At 48.4% G+C, this 22,181-nt stretch overlaps 1 protein-coding gene and 1 non-coding gene across 3 annotated transcripts in view; one reads left to right on the top strand and one right to left on the bottom strand.

Moving 5' to 3' along the window:
• grm7 (glutamate metabotropic receptor 7) overlaps window positions 1-22,181 on the top strand; it is a 189,597-nt gene that overhangs the window by 115,588 nt on the left and 51,828 nt on the right. For both annotated transcript variants that reach the window (XM_030375438.1, XM_030375436.1), the window contains exons 5-7: window positions 336-473; window positions 12,326-12,526; window positions 21,752-21,891. In XM_030375438.1, the coding sequence (XP_030231298.1) occupies window positions 336-473; window positions 12,326-12,526; window positions 21,752-21,891 (479 nt within the window). The remainder of the gene's footprint in view (window positions 1-335; window positions 474-12,325; window positions 12,527-21,751; window positions 21,892-22,181) is intronic.
• trnar-ccg (transfer RNA arginine (anticodon CCG)) lies at window positions 9,739-9,811 on the bottom strand. Its single transcript has one exon. It is a non-coding gene; the product is annotated as a tRNA-Arg (tRNA).

Genomic DNA, 22,181 nt, shown 5'->3' on the forward strand with positions numbered 1-22,181 from the left:
GTGTATGATGTTTGTATTTTTGTTGTCATATCATTCATGTCCATGATTTCACGGGCATTCAACATCAATAAAAACCTTTGGCCCACAGCTGGGCTGTGTGTGTACATCACAGATATACACTGATGTGAGGCTGCGTTGGGTTAGGGTTAGGGTACGGCTATATCCCGGTAGGTCTATCAAAACGATCTCTCCTTTTCCCTTGGCCATGCATCGTATCGCAGGAGAAAACATCTCCTCTAAGTCCATCTTTCAAGGGCGATCTAATCGGTCTGTTGGTGTCCAAGTTGCTAACCAGAACGTGTGTGTTTGTGTGTGTGTGCGTGTGTGCTCCTTAGGGTTCGATGCGTACTTCATGTCCCGCACTCTGGAGAACAACCGGAGGAACGTTTGGTTCGCCGAGTACTGGGAGGAGAACTTCAACTGCAAGCTCATGAGCTCCTCCAAGAGGGACGAGAGCAGCCGCAAGTGTACCGGTAAGCCCTGTGTGTGTGTGTGTGTGTGTGTGTGTGTGTGTGTGTGTGTGTGTGTGTGTGTGTGTGTGTGTGTGTGTGTGTGTGTGTGTGTGTGAGCGTGTCTGCGTGTCTGCGTGTCTGTTTGCATATGCGTGCAGGCGCCTGTTTGTCTGTGCGTTTGTGTGCATGTCGTGTGCATGTGCATTTGTGCGTGTGTAAGCCCGTGCATGTTTGTGTGTGTGTACATGCGTGTGTGTGCGTTTGTGTGCGTAGAATAAGGTGATGGATTCTTCATGGCACTTTTTGAAACCCTTGGTTCTCTTTGACGTTCACTCTGGGAGGGAACGGTGGTTTTGGGGAGCTGTTTATGATGGGGGGGGGGGGGGGGGGGGGGGGGGGGGGATACGTGTGTGGACATGTTGGTGTGTGCTTGCTTGTGTGTATTTCTGGGTGTGAATGCTTGTGCAAACACACACACACACATACACACACACACACACACACACACACACACACACACACACACACACACACACACACACACACAAATGTTCAATGAAATGGATCCACATCACTGCACCTGAAATGTCAGACAGTTGACCGGTCACAGCCACGAGTGCATCAGAAGTGATGAAGATCGCCGCATGGCGGTGCCCACCAGACGGACTGCAGGGTAGGGTTTCCCTGACGAGCGAGTGCGCGGTTGCTAGGTAACGTGTACTGACGGCAGGCCTGTGCACATCACGCGGCTCTTCGTTTACGTTCACAAAACATAAATCTCCTCATCTGCCATTTTTCCGTTCAAAGCGTTTGCTCCTGCAGTTCTTCAGTGCTGGCAAAGAGTGAATGTGAGGAGATATGTCTGCAATGATCACTAGAAACCCACAGATCTCTGCCGTCTGAAAACAGCAATGCACAGAGAGCGGTTAATCTGAACCGACCTCCTCTCTGAACACTTTCTATCTCAGTGTGCTTTCCCCTCCACTTCATATCTTTCCTAGTGTTTAAATCTCTTCTTCCCCACGTCCCCAATCCATCTTTTTAATTCCCCCAATAAATGTCCCGGTAACGATCTGTAAAGGTATTCACATTTTTACCAACATTTACATAATGGCCTCGAAATTACCCTGGGCTGAGTCATTTATGTCCTCCATCTCCATCTCCTCGTAACCGTAGTATCATATTTTATTCCTTCCTCCTTCCTTCGCCCACTCCCCTCCCAACCCGGAGAGACGGCATGCCGGGTTCTCTCTCTCTCTCTCTCTCTCTCTCTCTCTCTCTCTCTCTCTCTCTCTCTCTCTCTCTCTCTCTCTCTCTCTCTCTCTCTCTCGCTGCCCTGAAGAACTTTTCCTCCATGCCAGAGAGAAGGCAGGGTTCTCTCTCTCTATGCTTTGAAGAACTTCTCCCCACAGGAGAGAAGGCAGGGTTCTCTCTCTCTCTCCCTGTGCCCTACAGAACTTGTCCTCCCCGTCAGAGAGAAGGCAGGGTTCTCTCCCTGTGCCCTGCAGAATTCCTCCTGAGAGAAGGCCGGGTTCTCTGTTTCTCTGTGCCTTGCAGGACTTCACCTCCCCGTCAGAGAGAAGTCAGGGTTCTCTCTCTCTCTCTCTCTCATCCCTGCAGTGGTTCTCCCCCTTCCCGCTCACAACGTAAGGGCACATAGCAAGGGCGGCGTGAGCCTTCTGCCGCGGCCTGGGATGAGTGACGCGCCTCCCGCCGCGACTCAGCAGCCGCTGGCGGAGGTGTCCAGGCGAGGCACGGGGAACACACTGACGACACCAACACACCGTCCCCAACCCTCACACACACACACACACACACACACACACACACACACACACACACACACACACACACACACACACACACACACACACACACACACACACACACAGACCCGGTAATCTGGCCAGACACCGCAGCACACTTCCTTGTCCCCCGTGGAGAGAGAGGGAGAGAGAGAGAGAGAGAGAGAGAGAGAGAGAGAGAGAGAGAGAGAGAGAGAGAGAGAGAGAGAGAGAGAGAGAGAGAGAGAGAGAGAGAGAGAGAGTGACAAAGAGAGAGTGACAAAGAGAGAGTGACAAAGAGAAAGAGAGAGAGTGACGAAGAGAGAGAGAGAGAGTGACGAAGAGAGAGAGACGAAGGGAGACGAAGGGAGACGAAGAGAGACACAGGAAGACGAAGAGAGACACAGGAAGACGAAGAGAGACACAGGAAGACGAAGAGAGACACAGGAAGACGAAGAGAGACACAGGAAGACAGAGAGAGAGAGATAGAGAGAGAGAGATGCTTTATGGTTACAGCCGTTTCCAGTCACACACGGATCCTGATGGAGAAGCGAGGAACATTGATTAAAAAGCCAAAAACAGAGGCAAGAGACAGCTCATGATTTGTAGTCGTCGTAGAAAAAGGTTGAAGTCATATTTGGGAAAGACTTGTAGCAGTGCAGGTTGGAATCAAACCTGGATCCCCTCAAGTTGTGTTGTACTTGGCACAGAGTGCAGAGAGAGTGGCTTGGTGATCTTTAATCTCTGGGGTTCGAACGTCATCGTCATGTTGAGGTACCTGGCGCACGCCCCTGGATGTTTAAAACATGTTCTAAAATGTGACTTCCTGTACAGATGGCCTGTGTGCCTCAGAACATCGTCTCCAAATGTAATTGAAACATAATTTCTGGGGATTAAATATTTTAATATCGCTTATAAAATAATATGTGGCTCAGGGGAACTCGGGAAATATGCATAATTGATTCTCCAGGTGATGCTGAGGATTCTTTGAATGTTGAAGGCTTTACTACTCTAATATTTATCTACTAAGATAAATATATATATATATATTTAAATCTATAACTGATTCAGTTCTCCTTTATAGAGTTTACCATTCTAGTTGCACCTTTACAATCTCAATATTTATATTTGTAGTCATTGTAGCAGTAGTCATAGTCTTATAAGTAGCATTATTAATAAGGGGAGCATAGATTGTTCAGAGGAAAGGTTCTGGGTGTGAACCCCGGGTTCTACAGCCCACCCTTTGGCATCCTTGATTCGGGAACCCTAACCTGCCTGCTCTTTAAAGGCCTGTGGGCTATCAAAAACAAATTAACCATAGCTCACTCGTGATAAAGCCGTCTGCTAAATGACCGCATAACAGTAAATGATCATAAATGACAGTAGCATCGCCGCTATAGTGAGTTATGACATTTCAACGTTAGGGACACTTAGCTCCTAGTCAACAGGCCCAGCCCAGGTCAACAGCGGCTGCCGATGCCAGGTTTCGTTGCCAACAGACCACAGTAAAGAACTCTCTATTGAGTCAATCGGCAGCGTTCAAGCAGTAGCTCTGGCGCGACCACACACCACTCAATTAGTGGGAGCTGGCAGCCCCCTCTTCTCTCCATCTAGCAATTAGAGCCGTTGACTGCATTTCATGTGTGTCCTCACTGTTCTCTGTCGAATGGTTCACTGTGACGGAAAACATTGTACACGTTCACACAATGCTTGTGTAATTGTGAAAACGACAGTGGGTTTCACAGTAGCTGCTGGGGATTTGTGACATATGTCGCAGCAATAGGATTAATGTGATAGGATAATAGGTTTTATTAATATTACACTTTTATCCTGTTAAATTATATCCTTCTAAGGGGATAAACGCAAGGCAAGGCAACTTTATTTATCTAGCAATTTTCATACACAAGGCAGACTCAAAGTGCTTCACATATAAACATTGTCATACAATAAAAAAAAAAGTGAAATAATGTTTTGATATATATATTCTACAGTCTGGTAACACATCTAATGACTGGACGTTACTTCATGTGTTGTTCTTAACAAAGTGGGTACTTGTGGTTATAATCTGTGTAGCGCTGCTCAGACTTTGTCTGTGGGGGTCCCCCACGGAGGAGTAGAGAGGGGGAGAGGAGAGGAGGAGGAGGAAAGGAGGAGGAGGAGAGGAGGAGGAGGAGAGGAGGAAAGGAGGAGGAGGAGAGGAGGAGGAGGAGAGAGGAGGATAGAGGAGGAGAGAGGAGGAGGAGAGGAGGAGGAGGAGAGAGGAGGAGAGAGGATAATTTGTGTTTGAAATTGTAAATAATTATACTTGAAGAAAATACTTTTCTTCAAGTATAAACGGAAGTATTTTCTTCAAGTATCATTAATCACATTTTCAAACACAAATTATATTAACTAAAAAAATCATGGACAATATGGACATCTGCTCATTTTCCTGCCGTCTCATCAAAAAAACTTCTTGGCTGCCGCTTCCTGTTGACTTTTGTACATGATGTAGCAGAAGAACAGGACGGACTCCAACACGTTCTTTGTAACACTTAAAATGGAGGATATTCTTATTTATACCATGCGTTAATGTCCGGAGCCTTCCTTCCTCTGGGTGTTTAACAGCAACAATTGCTGGACGGGTTTCCAATGAAACACAATCGAAGGGCTCGCCGCGCCCCACGCAGACGGTCATTAGAGGGGAGCAGACGAGGGGCCGGAGCCCTGCGGTCAGCATCGAGCAAGGCTGAGCGGAGAGACTCAAGAGGACCTGCTGCTAGCATAATGCCATCACAAGCAGGGCTGTGTGTGTGTGTGTGTGTGTGTGTGTGTGTGTGTGTGTGTGTGTGTGTGTGTGTGTGTGTGTGTGTGTGTGTGTGTGTGTGTGTGTGTGTGTGTGTGTGTGTATGTCTGTGTGTGTGTGTGTTTTTCTGTGTGGGAGTTCATGTTTGTGTATGTGTGTGTGTCTGCATCACTATGTGTGAGATTGTGTGTGTGTGTCCATCTGTATGTTTGTGGATGTGTGTGTCTCAATCTGTATGTCTGCGTGTGTCTCTATCTGTGTGTGTGTGTGTGCGTGTGTTTGCTTGCATTTTTGTGTTTGAGTATATGGATGAATGAGTCTCGATGTTTGTGTGTGTGTGTGGTTGTGGCCTGGTGTATGTGTATCTTGGTACGTCTCAGAAGTAGTAGTTTGTAACAGAGAGGTAGAGGCAGAGGGGGGAAGCAAACACATGAAGGGGAGAGAGAGAGAGAGAGAGAGAGAGAGAGAGAGAGAGAGAGAGAGAGAGAGAGAGAGAGAGAGAGACATGCCTGCTGTTGAGATAACTTTCATTTGTTGATTCAACTTCCACAAGCAGCAAAATGGCGAGACGCCTGGGACCGTGGCTCCAGTTCCTCAGGAGGGAACAGGCCATCACCGACGATAACGGTGCACACTGTGACAGTTAGCCTGCATAACAGCCCCCCTAAACACTAGCTGAAGGCTTCACAGAGAGCAGAACTCTGCTCTCACAGTTTAGCCAGCGTAGCGTTTAAATAACTCCAGCGTAAGCAAGTTAAGGGGAGGGGGGCTCTTTAGCCAGATGGCAATGCTGCTAATAACACTATATAGATATATATATATACTGTGTATATATGTGTACATATTCATGGCCCAACACTGCCAAATGCCAGTTGTTAACCGAAACAGCATCTGCTTCCAATTCCCGAAAGAGTTGTGGAGTCTGTTTCAGTTTAAATTGTTACGGTTTGGATAAGACGTTGTTGAAAATCGTGATGGTTTCAATCATGGCTGGTTGTAACTGCTTGGTCTGCTTGGGATGAGATTCAGGATATTGCAATGGGAGGTTTAACTCCCAGACGGAAGGTCTAAGCTATGGTCTTCTTAGAGCAAGATGCCCTAGCCCCTTCCTGCCCGTTAATGGAGCTGAATCCACTGTTAGACGGTTTGGATTCGAGCGTCTGCTGAAGAATTAAACAGAACCAAACCAAAAGTGTTTGGAGGATTGGGTTGGACATTGGGTCAGGACAGCCTCGAGGTTCATAGGGTGATGGGTCATCCATCTAGATCAGACACTCCTCAAGCAAGATATTTCTCTGCCCCATCCGGCCCCTAGTGTGTGTGTGTGTGTGTGTGTATGGCTGTGGGTATGTTTGTTTGTGTGTGTGTGTGAGATTTTGGCTGTGGGTGTTTGTGTGTGTTGCTGGCTATGGATGTTTTTGTGTGTGTGTGTGTGTGTGTGTGTGTGTGTGTGTGTGAATGTGCAGGTTTGCCGACGTGCGTGTGTCTCTTTGTGTGCTTGCATGTTTGTGTGTGTGTGTGCGTGAATGCGTGTGTATCAGCCACATGTGCACATTAGGTTACCAGTTCCAGGAGCATATTGCCCTTCGCACCATAAGTACCACATACCACATACTAAACACCTGCCAATTGCTGTGAAGTTCAATTCCCCCCCCCCCCCCCCCCCCCCCCCCCGATTCCATATGGTGTCCAGTGGCATACGTACACGCCATAGCCCATCTCCTCAGAGCGAATAACTCGTATCTTCATGGCTCTTCGAGAACCTTTCTCCTCTTGGCACATGCCGTATTTGTATCTTCGCCTGCTTGATTCTGATGTATTTATATCTGTTGGCCGCGGCAGCGCAGCCCACACGCTCGGGGGTAAACATACATCCTCTCGCGATCCGGGTTACAGTGTTGACAGTGAGCTAAACAGCGTATCTGGAACTCCTCAGCTGGGGCAACGGAGAGCGGCGATCCCTCGACGTTGGGAGAGGAGAGGAAAGGCGGAAAGAAGCGCCGACTGCATTGTTGTGAAATGCATTACGGGAATAATGAGGATTGAAACGAGCGCTTGACAGTTTGAGGTCCCTGTTGGTACCTTGATTTGTAGCGCTAACAGCGTCTGTCTTGCTATTAGCTGCTTGGCTAGCTGCGGATGCTGCTCTTCTCCATAATGAGATTATTCGGGAGCTGCATTGATAGCGTGTCCTCGCTCGGTGTTGTACTCATCCTCCGCCAAATTGCCTCCTCCATTTTGTTTTTTCCGAGGTTATTTATTCAGCAGACAGCATACTCAAGGCAGATAAAGAGAATAACAAACGCAATGCGCTTCCAGGTTTGTGTATTTGTTTGTCAGTCGCATATGTCGCAAAAAAAAAACCCAGGGCCATATTTCATTGGTGCGTTTTATGGAAAGGTACAACTTTAAATAAAAGTGTTTAATGTGACAACAGCTGTGGCAGTCTACTCAGTTTGACCGTGTCTGAAATTCTTTAAATCTTCCCATATTTGCGTTAAGTGGATTGCGCGACAATGTTTTATGTTGTAATTGCGTGTTACCATTTTCGCCGTCAAACAAAACAAAAATTATGATTTGGAATTCCGACAATTACATCTGTACGTTCGGCTTTTGTTTTCATCCGATAACAAGCCGTACTTTATCTTCTCGCTCCCTGATTGTAATTAGGATTTCAAATCAGGGAAATGTAAATGAAAAAACACATGTTTGGTTTCGCCGTCGTCGAAAACAGCCTCCCCCGGCCCGGTCGCTGACAGAAATGTTTTCCGGCAATCATCGGCCTTGTTCATCGATAAGAAAGCTGCTCAATTATCCAAACCATCAGCGTCGATGTGGAGAGCCCAGTTGCGGTGTTCTGAGGGGCCTTCCATGGTTCCCACTTGGCGCCGGTACAACGACTTCTCCGGGGCAGAACAACGCTCCGTGTGAACGCACCGTCTACGCCGCAGCCAAATTTGAAATGTGAAAAAGAAACGATTTAAAATGTAAAAGGAAAAGCAGCACTTTTGTTTCAGCCCTCATGCATAATGGATTATAGCTCTGGGTGTTTGTGTGGGCGGACACATGCGGTACACACGCACGGCGTGGAAACGCACAGCAACACGCGTGTACACGCACTATATATGTGTTCTGCACCCGGCATGTGTACACAACCCACACATACACATACACACACACACACAGGTACATACAGGTACACGCACATCAGTACACATATGCACACATAAGCACACAGAGAAATAAAGAACACGTACACTCACAGACACACAAAAGCACTTACATAAACGCACAAACACACACACGCACATACACCCCACATGCACGCACATCATAAACACCTAAGCACATATAAACACATACGCCCACACAGATATAAAGAACACGTACCCTCACAGACACACAAAAGCACTTCAACACAAACACACACACACACACACACTCCGATTTTTCTCTCATTTGACCTAATTTAATATCCAATTGAACCTCATCTTGGCACCACTTGTGATGCGCTCTGCCCAGACTCCCTGCTCTTGAGCTGGGCTGCTGTTCTTACACATCCCTCTCCCCGCGACGTACAACACAAGCCATTACAGACACCCATCACACTCAAACCACAGTTCAGGGACGAGGGTCGCTGAGGTTTATAAGACATGCTGGGGAAAGATATGACATCACGCCAGCACGTCAGCAGGCATACCCTTATTTACACCGTGACTGATTGCTTGGTTTGTCAAACTAAGAGGCGGGAGAATCTTTCCGAATTCAGTTGAAAAGCTTCAAACCCCCCCCCCTCCCCGCCCCCCCTCCGTCATGATGAAGTCTCCCCATCACAAACAGACCATGGACAAATAAAACAGTGTGAAAGGCAGTTAGAATCAGCAAGCAACGTGTGTTCGCTGGAGTTAATGGGATGTATCAAAGATCCCCATGCTTCCTCTATCCCTATATTTTTTCGTAGGATGGTACGGGCAAGTACCGAAACAGGTTAGGCACTGAAACGGGTTAGGGTTAGGGTAGCAGTGGTTAGGGTAGCAGTGGTTAGGGTTGTAGTGGTTAGGGTTAGGGTAGTATTGGTTAGGGTTAGGGTAGTAGTGGTTAGGGTTAGGCCTAAGGTAGTAGTGGTTAGGGTTAGGGTTAGTTTAGTAGTGGTTAGGGTTAGGGTAGTAGTGGTTAGGGTTAGGCCTAAGGTAGTAGTGGTTAGGGTTAGTTTAGTAGTGGTTAGGGTTAGGGTTACGCACTTATCACTGTTCGCTGTGGAGGGATTACATTTGAAAAAAACCTGCGTCGAAGTAAGGGTTAGGGTTAGGGGGACACCCTTTGTGTCAGGCGTTGATTTTTGACGACCTCGTAGTGAGACTGCGTTGGTTTCGTTGATCCAGGAGGGACATCTGGATTGTTGAGACGTTGGCGGTTCCGTCATGGCGTGGGTTCCGGTTTAGCGGTTCTCAAGTTATCAGCAGAGGTGTTCCGGGGGGGGATAACTCCTATTAGCGTAAAGACCGCCGCAGATAATCCACACACCATATTCACGGTACCAACCCACGTGGTTTAACCCTTAGACCCTGAGCAGCGCACATCACACCCATCCGTCTGTTGACACACTTTTCTTGAACTGACGTCTATTCTAGTACGCCGATGAGATTTTGGTTCCATTCCCAGCACAGATCTCTGTTGATTTTAACTTCTATCTCGCTAAAATCATTTTGTGGTCGTTCGACCCAGGCGGGACTCGAACCCGCAATCCCCAGCTTCGGAGGCTGATGCCTTATCCATTAGGCCACTGGGCCGGCATAGTCTGTCTTCTCCTCGCTGACCAAATCCCCACAGATGTATATTATGTACACACTCCTCACAGGTATAAAAGCGGAATTGCATGCACACTGTATAATGCCGGTATATCACGGCTGGAGTCCAGGTTTCCACGGCGCCTTGGGGGGGGGGGGAATTTATAGCGGGCGGGTGAGCTAGGTTGCTACGGGTCCCCAGCTGGGGCTAAGGTGGTTATTAAAGTGTCATGATAAGCCTATAGCCATAGCACCTCCCCTCCAATTTCTCAGCCCCCATATAAGTGCAGCACTACAAATGGGATTATAATTCAATATCATAACCCGGTGCGATAGCATTGCCGCCGCCGTAATGACATTATGATGCTGTTACATGGGCTGCAGGGGGGGGGGGGGGGGGGGGCACAGGGAGACAACACAGCCGGCCCAGGCCTTAGCCAGCGCATCAGTCATCGATATTAGATACCGGGCGCAGTTATCGGGGTGAACACACACCTCGGCCGCTCTTCTACAGGGACATAGATCAGGGAATACAACCGCTATCGCCCGCCGCCGGCTAGCGACAAGGCGCGCGTTGACTGAGCGGATACAGGGGGTGTTAATGGGCCGGTTGTTGTTTCGTCGGTGTGTGGGCCGCCCCTCTTGTTCGCTGACGACCCCCGGTGTTTAACCTCCCGTTGGAGGGTTCACAGGTGCAGACGGGGGCTGCACCTGTGAACCCCCCTCCTATCCCCCACTCCTATCTTCGCCCTTCTCCTCCTCCTCCTCCTCATCCTCCTCCTCCACCTCCATCTCCTCCGCCACCTCCTCCCACTCCCTCGTGTTCTCCCTCTCCTTCTCCTATCCTCCCCCTCCTCTTCCTCCTCCTCATCCCGCTCTTTCCCCCCTACTCCTCCTCCCCTCTTCTCCTCCTCCACCTCCTCCCCCTCCTCCTCCTCCTCCTCCACCTCCACCTCCTCCTCCTCCTCCTCCACCTCCTCCACCTCCTCCACCTCCTCCTCCTCCTCCTCCTCCTCCACCTCCTCCTCCTCCTCCTCCTCCTCCTCCTCCACCTCCTCCACCTCCTCCTCCTCCTCCTCCGCCACCTCCTCCCACTCCCTCGTGTTCTCCCTCTCCTTCTCCTATCCTCCCCCTCCTCTTCCTCCTCCTCATCCCGCTCTTTCCCCCCTACTCCTCCTCCCCTCTTCTCCTCCTCCACCTCCTCCCCCTCCTCCTCCTCCTCCTCCTTCTCCACCTCCTCCTCCTCTTCCTCCTCCACCTCCTCCTCCTCCTCCTCCTCCTCCTCCTCCTCCACCTCCTCCCCATCCTCCTCCTCCTCCTCCCACCTCCTCCTCCTCCTCCTCCACCTCCTCCTCCTCCTCCTCCTCCTCCTCCTCCTCCTCCTCCTCCTCCACCTCCTCCTCCTCCTCCACCTCCTCCTCCTCCTCCTCCTCCTCCTCCTCCCTCCTCCTCCTCTTCCTCCTCCTCCTCCATCTCCTGCTCCCATCCTACAGGTTTCAGGGTGACACAGAGGTCGGAGCCTGTCTCCTTGTTAAGCTACTTGCAGCCTCTTGGCAGCCTCTCCATCACTGCTGCTGTCCCAGCATGCCTCCGCAAAGACCCACAGCATGCTCCGGACCCCGCTGACGGCTGAAATATGCTCACGGCAAACCAAGGAAAACCTCGGCCCATCTCGGGCCGATAAGGTTCTCTCTGGCCCTGGTCGTGCAGTGTTGCTAGCATTGCATATGTGCAAGTCATGGGCGAGGGTCGTCCTGTTTGGTCATTTGTGCTGAATTCTGATATCTCGTCAAGTATGCGCACAACCGCATTAAAACGTAAAAATATGTAATCCACCCCACTGTGATACGGCTATTTCCTCTTCCGTTCAGAGAGTCGTCTTAGCCACTAGTCGCCCATGGCAAAGGTCTTTTTAGTTTGTGATTTTCTGTTCCTTTAGGCTTCTTCAAGTTCAGGCTGAAGTTCACAGGTTTATCTCCTCATAGATTCAGCTAATCCTCATCAATACAGGTAAACAAAGGGCCAAGGTTAAGACATTGCATGGCATGGACAAATCCAGCCTCAGCCTGCTTTCTTACACCTGAAGTCAAGGTCAGATGAATCACTCATGTCTCGCTCTCTCCTCCTCCTCCCTACTTGTTTACTCTATCTCTGTTTGACTTTATCTCACCCAACCCTCTTGTTGAATCTCCTCCTCTCTCCGTCTCCCTCTTTCGCTCTTTCCTCTCTCTCTATCGCTCTCTCTCTCTCTCTCCCTCTCTCTCTCTCTCGCTCTCTCACACTGTATCTCTCCTCCTTTCTTGCTCTCTCCCTCTCTCTCTCTCCCCCTCTCTCTTTCTCTCTTGCTATCTCCCCCTCCCTCTCTCTCTCTCTCCCCCCTCTCTCTCTCTCTCTCCCCCTCTCTCTCTCTCTCCCCCCCTCTCTCCCTGACACCGCATCGACTCTGTCACTCTCTATCCCACCCAACCCTCATGATAACTCTATCTCTCTCTCCCTCCCTCTCTCCCTCTCTCGCAGGCCAGGAACGTATCGGCATCGACTCCAAGTACGAGCAGGAGGGCAAGGTGCAGTTTGTGATCGACGCGGTGTACGCCATGGCCCACGCCCTCCACAACATGCAGAGGGACCTGTGCCCGGAGCTCTCGGGCATCTGCCCCGACATGGACCTGGCCGGGGGCAAGAAGCTCCTCAAGTACATCCGCAGCGTGGGCTTCAATGGTGAGCAGGCGACCATCTGGTGGCGGTGGTTGGGGTCATGACTCAGAGGCATCGCTTTTCAGATACATCTCAATTATGTGTTTGTGTTAATGAATGCTGATCTATGTTATTGGACAAAGATGAGTCCCAGCAGAGAGGTTTTTGTTTTGATCGCCGATGTCAACAGTATAATGTACCTCTTAGCATCCTTGTGCGAAGGATCCGAACCCACCATTTTTGCATGATTTAAAAAAAAAGATTAGCTCCTTTCGGTTTGCAGAGGATACGAGATATTTAAATATGCATAAAAGCCCAGATTTTAACTAGTCTCTTCTGTAACCTATTGGTCAGCACTGATGCCTAACAGCAAGAAGGTCATGAGTTCAATCCCATCAAGGACCTTACTGTGAGGAATTTTTTTTCATGTGGGTTTCCTCCCACACACATGCGTAATGTTAGGTTGAAGCCCCTGCCAGGGTCCTTGATCTACGGGTGCTGAACTGCAGCTTCCCTCTGTCCACTCTGTGCTGCTAGTGTGTGTTGGGGGGGGTGGGTTAAAAGCTCACACTATGCAGCACTTGTGTAAAGACCGGAAAGATCAATCTTCCGTTGTATCAAATCTATTCATTACAACCCACTGACATCACCGTCTTATCGCCGATAAGTAATCAACAAGTGGATCGCGCCTTATCTTTCAGAGCGCAGAGACAGGCCTCGGCGGCTCAGCTAACAAGCGTCATTTAAATGTGAGACTTGCCAGATGAGATTCAATACCTAGCCCTGTGTTGCATGTGTCATCCACCGTGTGCTGGTAGACTTTGGAGGGGACGTTTGAACATTTGAGGGGGAGGAGATCAAACCGAAACAAAGTGTGATTATAACCACGCCGAAGTCAGCCCGTCTCGTTTGAAATGTGTAAGGTGTGATGATGCAAAGTACCGCACGGGCAGAACGTGATGCAAGCACCTGCAACATGTAGGAGTTATGAGGGCTAAACACCTCCATGTGAATGCACCTGCTTATCTGTCTCGAAAAGGACATTGTAGTTCATTTGTAGTTCATTTGTAGTTCACTTGAAGTTCATTTGTAGTTCATTTGTAGTTCAGTAGTAGTTCAGTTGTAGTTGGCGATTCATATAACATAAGGATATATCAGATGTTATTATTTTTAATGTAGCCCTGTAGTAAGCCATTTGGCGGTACATGCCCAACGGATGAAAATAATGATGTGTTTTAAGCTTTGTTAACACAGCGTGAAACAAGAAAAAGTAGGCCACTCTAAAAGGACATTGTTTTGTATTGATTGCATTGATAGATCCTCTATGACACGCCGGTCATGCCTGCTTAAGGTGTGAAGTCGATAGCGTAGCGAGGGCCACAGCCTATATCTGGGGGACACAAGACCTATCACCAACCATCTCAAAATTGATATTCATGAGCAGGCAAGAACCTTTTGCCATTTGAAAATCTATTTTGTATATCGAAATAAATTAGACATGGACATTTCCCGGGACAACCTCAGCCGGGGAAAGGATGCCGCAAACGAGGAGCGGCCCTGTCAACAAGGATGTCCGGTCAGCCTAACTAACTCTCAGTTTCTCTCTCAGAGGACCCAGATGTACTGATTATAACATTCACCCTCCGTGCCAGATGTCAGGCTGGACTGTGAGGAAAGGCTAGTGGTCAGAGTGTGTGTGTCCCAGCTGTAGGGTACTGGGATTGAAGGCGCCCTTGAGCAAGACGCCCTAACCTACTGAATTATGCTGCCTACTGAATTATGTCAGGCTCTTTCCTCCAATGCTTGACTGGGAGTTCAAATGAACGATTAATTTCAACCAATGACTAAACCAAAACACTAACCATCGAGCACCGTCCATGGGGGTGTCGGCTTAGCTCAGAAGGCAGAGCAGGTTGGAGTTGTATCCGGAGGGTTGCTAGTACAATCCCTGGCTCCTCCTCACTGAGCGTCAGTGTGTCCCTGAGCGAAACACTTAACCCTAACTGGCTGTCGTTTTGCATGGTTGACCATGCCATCGGTGTGTGCCGGTGTGTGTCAATGTGTGCATTGACCGTTCGCTTCGCTTTGGATAAAAGGGTCTGCTAAGTGCCCAAAAAGTAAATGTAAATGTCCTCAATTATAGCTGTTAACATGTGGCAAGGAGTCTTAGACGTGGTTTAAAACTGAAGACAGAGCTGTTTGGATGTGGTGGTCAGAAGGCATCAGGTGGGGCGTGGTTCCAGTTTTAAAAAACCCCTAGAGAACGACAGCAGTGGTTATATAGGTGCGGCGGAAAACATGCATTTCGTTTGGCAACACGCCTTGACCCCATGGTGACTTTAGTGATTTACCGGGACAAAGGCTATCTTTGAGGACACGGCTGCCATTTTAAACAGATCCGGGCCGCTTTTGAGCATTGACGGCACACTGTGCATCACACTGCTGTCTTTATGTGTGGACACCGGGCTGGACACACTGTAGAAGACAGTGGTGAAGTCGCTAGACATATAGGGGCCAAAAGGTGAGACAGTGGTCACACATATAGTGGGGTCCATCTCACTGGTACTCTTCTAGTGCTTATTTCCCATGATGCATTAGAATTTATTGTTGATTAAGGATTGTTAAACCCTGGTTGAGTAATCAATTAACTAATTACTTGTATGTCTGCCTGTCTGCCTGTCTGTCTGTCTGTCTGTCTGTCTGTCTGTCTGTCTGTCTGTCTATATTTCTATCTATCTATCTCTGTCCCTCAGTGTATTACCATTGCAGCCGTAAACATCATACACCAACATATCTATATTCGGTTGGGGATAAACTGCATCATTACGATTATGAGGTGTATTATGAATCAAATGAATTGAACCAAAGCAAATCCATGACTCCTAAGTATTTATTTCCTCAGAGACACAGAGGGTTGAATCATTTTGACATCCAGGAAAAGAAAAGGATTGATTGATCCAGAAGCAAATTCCATTTTATTTCTGTTAGTGCACAATAGCTATTAACCCAAGTATTGATCCTGGATTACTTTCTGTTCTTGGAAGGAATAGGTGATTGATCAAACAGAATTGCTCGTCAACAAAGCCAGTTAGGAGCAGTTAAACCATCAACTTTAAAAGGCCAGGTCTGTAGACTTGAGTGGCATCTAGCGGAACAGACTTGGCAGGAATGGTATATAATATTCATTAGTATGTTTTGATTAGTGTGTAAGAATCGTTTTGTCATCGTTACCTTGATTTGAGCAGTTCATTTCTATAGGTCCTCTTCCAGGGGGAGCAGCCATGTTGCACCACTATTTTTCTACGGTATTCAGGAATGGACAAAAAGTACCAGAGAGAACATGGTTTTATTTCATCACAAAAAAAAATATGTTTTGGGCTAAGAATTGTGGAAAGGCAAGGGCTGTGTTATCCCCATGGCTAGGACCCATTCGTGATTATTTTTTAGTATGTACTGTCGTTAAAATCATTGACGTTGTACATCAAATGCGGCACACACCTTGGCTTTATACTATAAGGGTCTGAGATGCGGACATCAGAAGAGGGTTTCCACTGGCTTATCGAAGCTCCACACATCTAAGCACACACTATGGCGCTATACAAAAAGGGTCGGAGTAGCTTAACCCTTCTCTTGGACACGTTATCAACATCAACCGCTGGCGGGATGGAGCCCCACTCTCTCTTCACACACTAGGTTGCGTTAAACTATAAGCGTCCTAGAAGCTTAACCCTCTCTCGGACTCAACGTTATTATCAACCACTGGCAAGACGGAGGCTCCCCAGATTTACACAGCGAGAGGCTTAACCCTCTCCCTCCTTTCCCGAGAGATCCTGTGTGTCTAGAGAGGACTACATTATAATGGAGTCCCACACACTTTATAATCCAAGTGTAAAATAGTGCAGCAATTGGCTGTTTGCAGATGAGGGGGATTTTGGGATGTGGGTATGCATTCTTTAATACATTCATCTCTCACAGACTCTTTTGAGTTTGTTTCCCTGTTAGATAACAAAAATTAAGGCTATCCCTCTTTTGGAGAAAGTTAGTATCCGAAACACCACTATTGGGATATAACTGCACAACATCATGTTATCAAAAGCAACCGTTATCAATGCACCGCAAAAAAAACTTGGCTTGTAGCACTGATAATTACAGTTCTGTGAATGTAGCCTACTGTAGTTACCACCATGGAGGAACATAAATAGGCTCTTAGCTCTGGCGTGTGCTGATGCACGGTGACAAGGGTGACCCTGACAAAGATACCCCATTTGAATTGTTTTTTTCCAGTCTAATGACGTCATTGATGTCATTTCTTCTTCTCAATTTGTCCACACTGAATAAGAAAGAGGTAGAATGTACAGAAGACATAGCACATTGAAGCCTATTTCATATTTTAGTCTATTCTTAGAGAATAATGTTTTAATATTATGGATAGGACTTGATGCAAACGTGTAATCTGTGATCTAATTAGATATTACCGGGAGTGTTCACTGCGTTTTACCACGTCTTAAAGAGTTATCTGGGTTAATTTCACTGATCATATACAAGTCGGTTCTTCATGTTGAAGTTCACATAATGCTTGAAGTCGTGAATACATGAATACCTAATTCATTCGCTTGCTGTGTGCCCCGATGTCAAACATCTTGGTGGTTAATGAAAATCGTAAAGAAATATTTTATTTTCCATTGCCCGGATAATTTGTCCCTCTAAGTTGTTAAGATTAAAGACCTGACATGGAAAACTAGGATCAAAATCACTTGAAGTTTCTCCGGCGAACGTCAAAGACACTTTTTTTCAAAGGCTTGTTAAAAAACAGACCACCCACTGAGATGCTAAAAAGCAGCTGCATTAGCATGTCTCCAGCATGCTAATGTTGTTGCTCCTTTGGGTAAAGGTTCAACGTTCACATAACATGAGCTTATTAAACATGAAACATGGACTCGTCGACTCTGGGGTGTGTACGCAGTTTCTGAAATTGTGAGGCATTTAAATAGTTGATTATAACGCAAATCGAAAAAAAAAAATATTTTGCTAAGTTATTAATGAAATGCAAACAATTTATAATAAGAGGAAAAAGTATTGTTAATTAATATGACTGGAATACTTTTTCACGCTTATCATAAATGTAAACATATATAATCACGATTAGAATTACAACGCAATAACAAGCCAGTACATATTCGGAATAGGGTCTGTGAAACGTCTGATCACATCCAAGATGGCGCACCACGATGCCGGGCCTCTTCCTCCTCATCAGAGCTCCAACCGGCGCCGACTCATTAGCGGCGAGGTCACCTTAGCGATCGACTCGCTAGCCTGCCACGTCTGCCCGCTTTCTGTCAGGGCTACCCCACAGCGGGGTTTGGAACCCGGGGGTGGATCTCTAATTGGGAGCCGGTTAAGCGTGTGGGGCCACGGTATGTTACGCACCCATGGGTCCTAGACACCGGATGATGCTGGAAAATTGTGTTCTAAAAGGTTTCACAAAAAGGTCCTTTATATACTAGCAGACAGCCTAATGAGCTGCAACCAGCGGCCGACTGTGTTGTGACGCAGTGCTCAGTTGATATCGTGACGGAGGGTGATTGGGGTGAATCAGAGGCACAACATTGAAAAAAGCTTGTTTAAAAAAAGTCATACTTGATAATATGATAAGTAAAATCACAATAATTATACTTAATAATAAAACTTAAATGGGGAACACGAACCAAGAGAAGGTTGGGGATCAGCGCTCCACAGGTTGAAGGATAAGAAATCCTCCTCGCTAGCCACAGGGCTCCCCAAAGATACTAGAGGTTTTCAAGCACTTGATACACGCTAAGCTACAGGAGTGCTGATAGGAGCCTGTTTGATCCCCTGTTGCTATCGGGTTCTTCTATCAACCTGTTAGCATTGTAGCCTCCATGCCCGGGCACTCACGCAGAGACCGCTTGGTTTCCCGTTTTTGTATCGGTGTTCCTATCAGCTGACGTAAGACACACCAGCCACACCGGCAGACAGCTGCACCGGACTACCTCAACAGGTTAGCCTGTACAGCCCCAGTGAGACTGTGCGAGTGTGTGTGTGTCTGTGTGTGTGTGTGTGAGGATTTAAGAAGGGTCCAGCCAATGGGAGTGTGAGTAGCATCCCCTACTCCGCCTGGCTGAAGGCCTGCTGTGTCCCATTCTGACGCCGGTGATGGAACAGCCCTCCTCATGCCTCTCGCCGATCCACCTAATTGGTTTTCTTGCAGGCCCAGTGTGCGATCGCACGGCCAATCCACCCTGTAACTAACTCATTTACACCCGTTCAGCATGAAAAAAGGCAACATTATCCACTGTAACAGACGGGGAGGTGGTGGAGGAGGAGGGGGAGGAGGAGGAGCAGGAGGAGGAGGAGGAGGAGGTGGGGGAGATGGAGGTGGAGGAGGAGGAGGAGGAGGAGGAGGAGGAGGAGGAGGAGGTGGAGGAAGAGGAGGAGGAGGAGGAGGAGGAGGAGGAGGAGGAGGGGGGGAGGAGGAGGAGGTGGAGGAGGAGGAGGAGGAGGGGAGGTGGAGGAGGAAGAGGAGGAGGAGGAAGAGGAGGAGGAGGCGGGGAGGTGGAGGAGGAAGAGGAGGAGGAGGAGGAGGAGGGGGACGTGGAGGGGGAGGTGGAGGAGGTGGAGGAGGAGGAGGAGGAGGTGGACTCATTGTGTCTCTAAACCCTTGCAGAGAAGCCCTCTTGCCTTATCTGTGTTGGCAGTGTGCCAGGGTTAACTGCATGGTTGGTGGGAGGACTGTGTTGGGCTAATGCGCTGCATGCACGCTCCACCGCGCAGACCGCCTCCTGCTGCACGCCGTCCAGGCCTGGCCCGCGGCCACGCCACGCCAAGGCACACATGCATGCCTGCACAATGCATAATGTGGGCAAGCAGTGCTTTACGTGCCGTCACACAACATCTCCACGATGCATGGAGTGTCCACGCAGATATACGATGTGCAGGTACACAGATTTGCTGAGGTTAACTCAAACACACACTCACTGAGGTACACAAACACACTCACTGAGGAACACTCAAACACACACTCACTGATGAACACAAACACACACACTCACTAAGGTAGACAAACACACTCACTGAGGAACACTCAAACACACACTCACTGAGGTACACAAACACACTCACTCACTGAGGTAGACCAACACACTCACTGAGGAACACTCAAACACACACTCACTGATGAACACAAACACACACACTCACTAAGGTAGACAAACACACTCACTGAGGAACACTCAAACACACACTCACTGAGGTACACAAACACACACACTCACTGAGGTAGACAAGCACACTCACTGAGGAACACTCAAACACACACTCACTGATGTGCACAAACACACACACTCACTGATGTACACACAAATACTGCCTCACTGAGGTACACAAACACACACTCACTGATCTACTCAAACACACACACGTGTCACGCACACGTCAGTCCGTTCCCTGAACAGCGCTCACATTTTACTTCACATGCGCATTCTTCACGGGCATGCACGTAAACTCACACCCATTCTGCACAGTGGCCGGCCACTGTACAACAGAGACGTAGCAGCAGGGTGGAAACAGAGGACCTGAGAGAGAGCACCCAGGAGGGCCGAGGCACGGGGGGGTGAGAGCTTTGGAAGGGGGAGATAAAACCATTAAGGACAGTGTGAGGGTGAAGTGATGAAGGGCGTGCTGTCTCAGGCCCGAGATGTTTAAAAGAATATAAAAGGTGTTTGTTGGACCTTGCCAAACATCCCCAAAACAAAGAAACATCCTTGATTTATCTGAGTGGCCGCCTCATTATCTCATCCCTGCATGGATGAGTAAGTATCCTTGCCCTCTCTATACACTTAATCCTGGATAGTCTCTTTCTCTCTCTTCTCCTCTGTCTCTACCCCTGTTTATCGGTGTCTCTTTCACTGGCTCTGCCTCTGCCTCCATCCTTCTCTGTCTCTCTTTCTCGATCTCTTTCTCCAACTTGTGTCTCGGTCTCCCTCTGCTTCTAACAGAATGACGCCCTTCCTTCTCCCTTACTCTCTAGAACTCTCTCCTTTCTTTCTCTGTCTAAAGCTCTTTTAACTCTTTGTCCGTCTCGCATTCTCCTAATTATCTGTTAAATGTTCTCTTGCGCTCCTGCTGGGCCCTCAGCCTCTGTCTCTCTCTCTCTCCCTCTCTCTGCCTCACAACTCCTCTCTGTCACTGTCTCTGTCTCTATCTCTTTCTCTCTCTCTCTCTGTCTCTCTCACTCTATCCATCTCTCTCTCTCTCTCTCTCTCTCTCTCTCTCTCTCTCTCTCTCTCTCTCTCTCTCTCTCTCCTTCTCTCTCTCTCTCTCTCTCTCTCTCTCTCTCTCTCTCTCTCTCTCTCTCTCTCTCTCTCTCTCTCTCTCTCTATTTATCACACATTGTCTGACTGAATGACGGACTTGGGTCAGCCCCCAGGCTCCTGCCGACTGGGGGTAACAAGCCAAAGTTAATAAGGAGTCTGTCTCTGAGTCGAGGCCCCTGCACCGCCGGTTGGCTATGAAAATACACACGCAGACAGCAGGAAGGCGGGCGGCCGGGGGGCCGCAGAAAGCCCAGACCGAGAGTCGACTTCAGGGGTGAGCCAGCCTGTCAGACCCCCGGAAGTGAGGAGGCAGTCGGCCTGTGAGCTCCAGACTCCAGGGGTCTCTGCTCCTCAGTTAGAGGAAGTGCTTTACCTCCAGGAAGATGACCCATTGAACACCACTGTCACAACGCTTCAAGTGGGATGGATGCGTGTGCATGTGTGCGTGCGTATGCGTGCGTGCGTGCGTGCAGAACAGTAAAACCTCACTGTTGCTGCTGTCACTGCTATGAATGGTTTCTCATTACTGAAACGAATGAGGCAGCAGCGCAGTGGGGAAGAACTTTAAAAGTGCTCAGGAAGTACAGTTATTATCGGTTATTGTCATCTCTTCCTGTGACAACACACAGTGAAACTTTTGGCTCACACTGCTCCCATCTAACTAGTTTGTCACACTCGTGCCCCTGTCGTCACATGTTGATCTGATCCATTATGTGTCGCCTTAATAAAGATGACCTTATCTATTAGGCTATGTTTTCCTTCTTGCTCGTCCCCAGAGATTCTCTTAAGTTCCTTCAGTCGCATTGATTCATTTTAATTAGTCTAGGACAATTAGTTCACCTCTGATTTCTTCATTGCGTGATGGATTGAGTGATTGATTGATTGATTGATGATTGATTGTGCTCTCCATCAACAGGAAGTGCCGGTACGTCGGTAACGTTTAACCGTAACGGCGACGCCCCCGGGCGGTACGACCTCTTCCAGTACCAGTGGAACAACGTTACCGGACCAGGGTACCGCGTGATCGGACAGTGGACGGAGCACCTGCACCTCAACGTAAGAACCTGGAGCCGACCACCTAGCTACACTCCCACCTACCTAAACAGCTACCGACCGAGCTAGCCAGCTACCAGCCTACCTACAGACATAAACACAGACCTCCTTAGCAACCACCAAGCTACCTACCCACCTCCCCTAACACCTAGCTACCAAGCTAGCTCCTTAACCATCTACCAACCACCTATCATCTACCAGCCTACCTTCCTTCCTAATCACCTACCTAGCTACCTACCACCTAGCATACCTGCCCACAAGCCTACCTATTGAAGCATGTACAACCCTAAGTG

Source organism: Gadus morhua, chromosome 13 (genome assembly GCF_902167405.1).
Source record: "Gadus morhua chromosome 13, gadMor3.0, whole genome shotgun sequence".
NCBI classification, from domain to species: Eukaryota; Metazoa; Chordata; class Actinopteri; order Gadiformes; family Gadidae; genus Gadus; species Gadus morhua.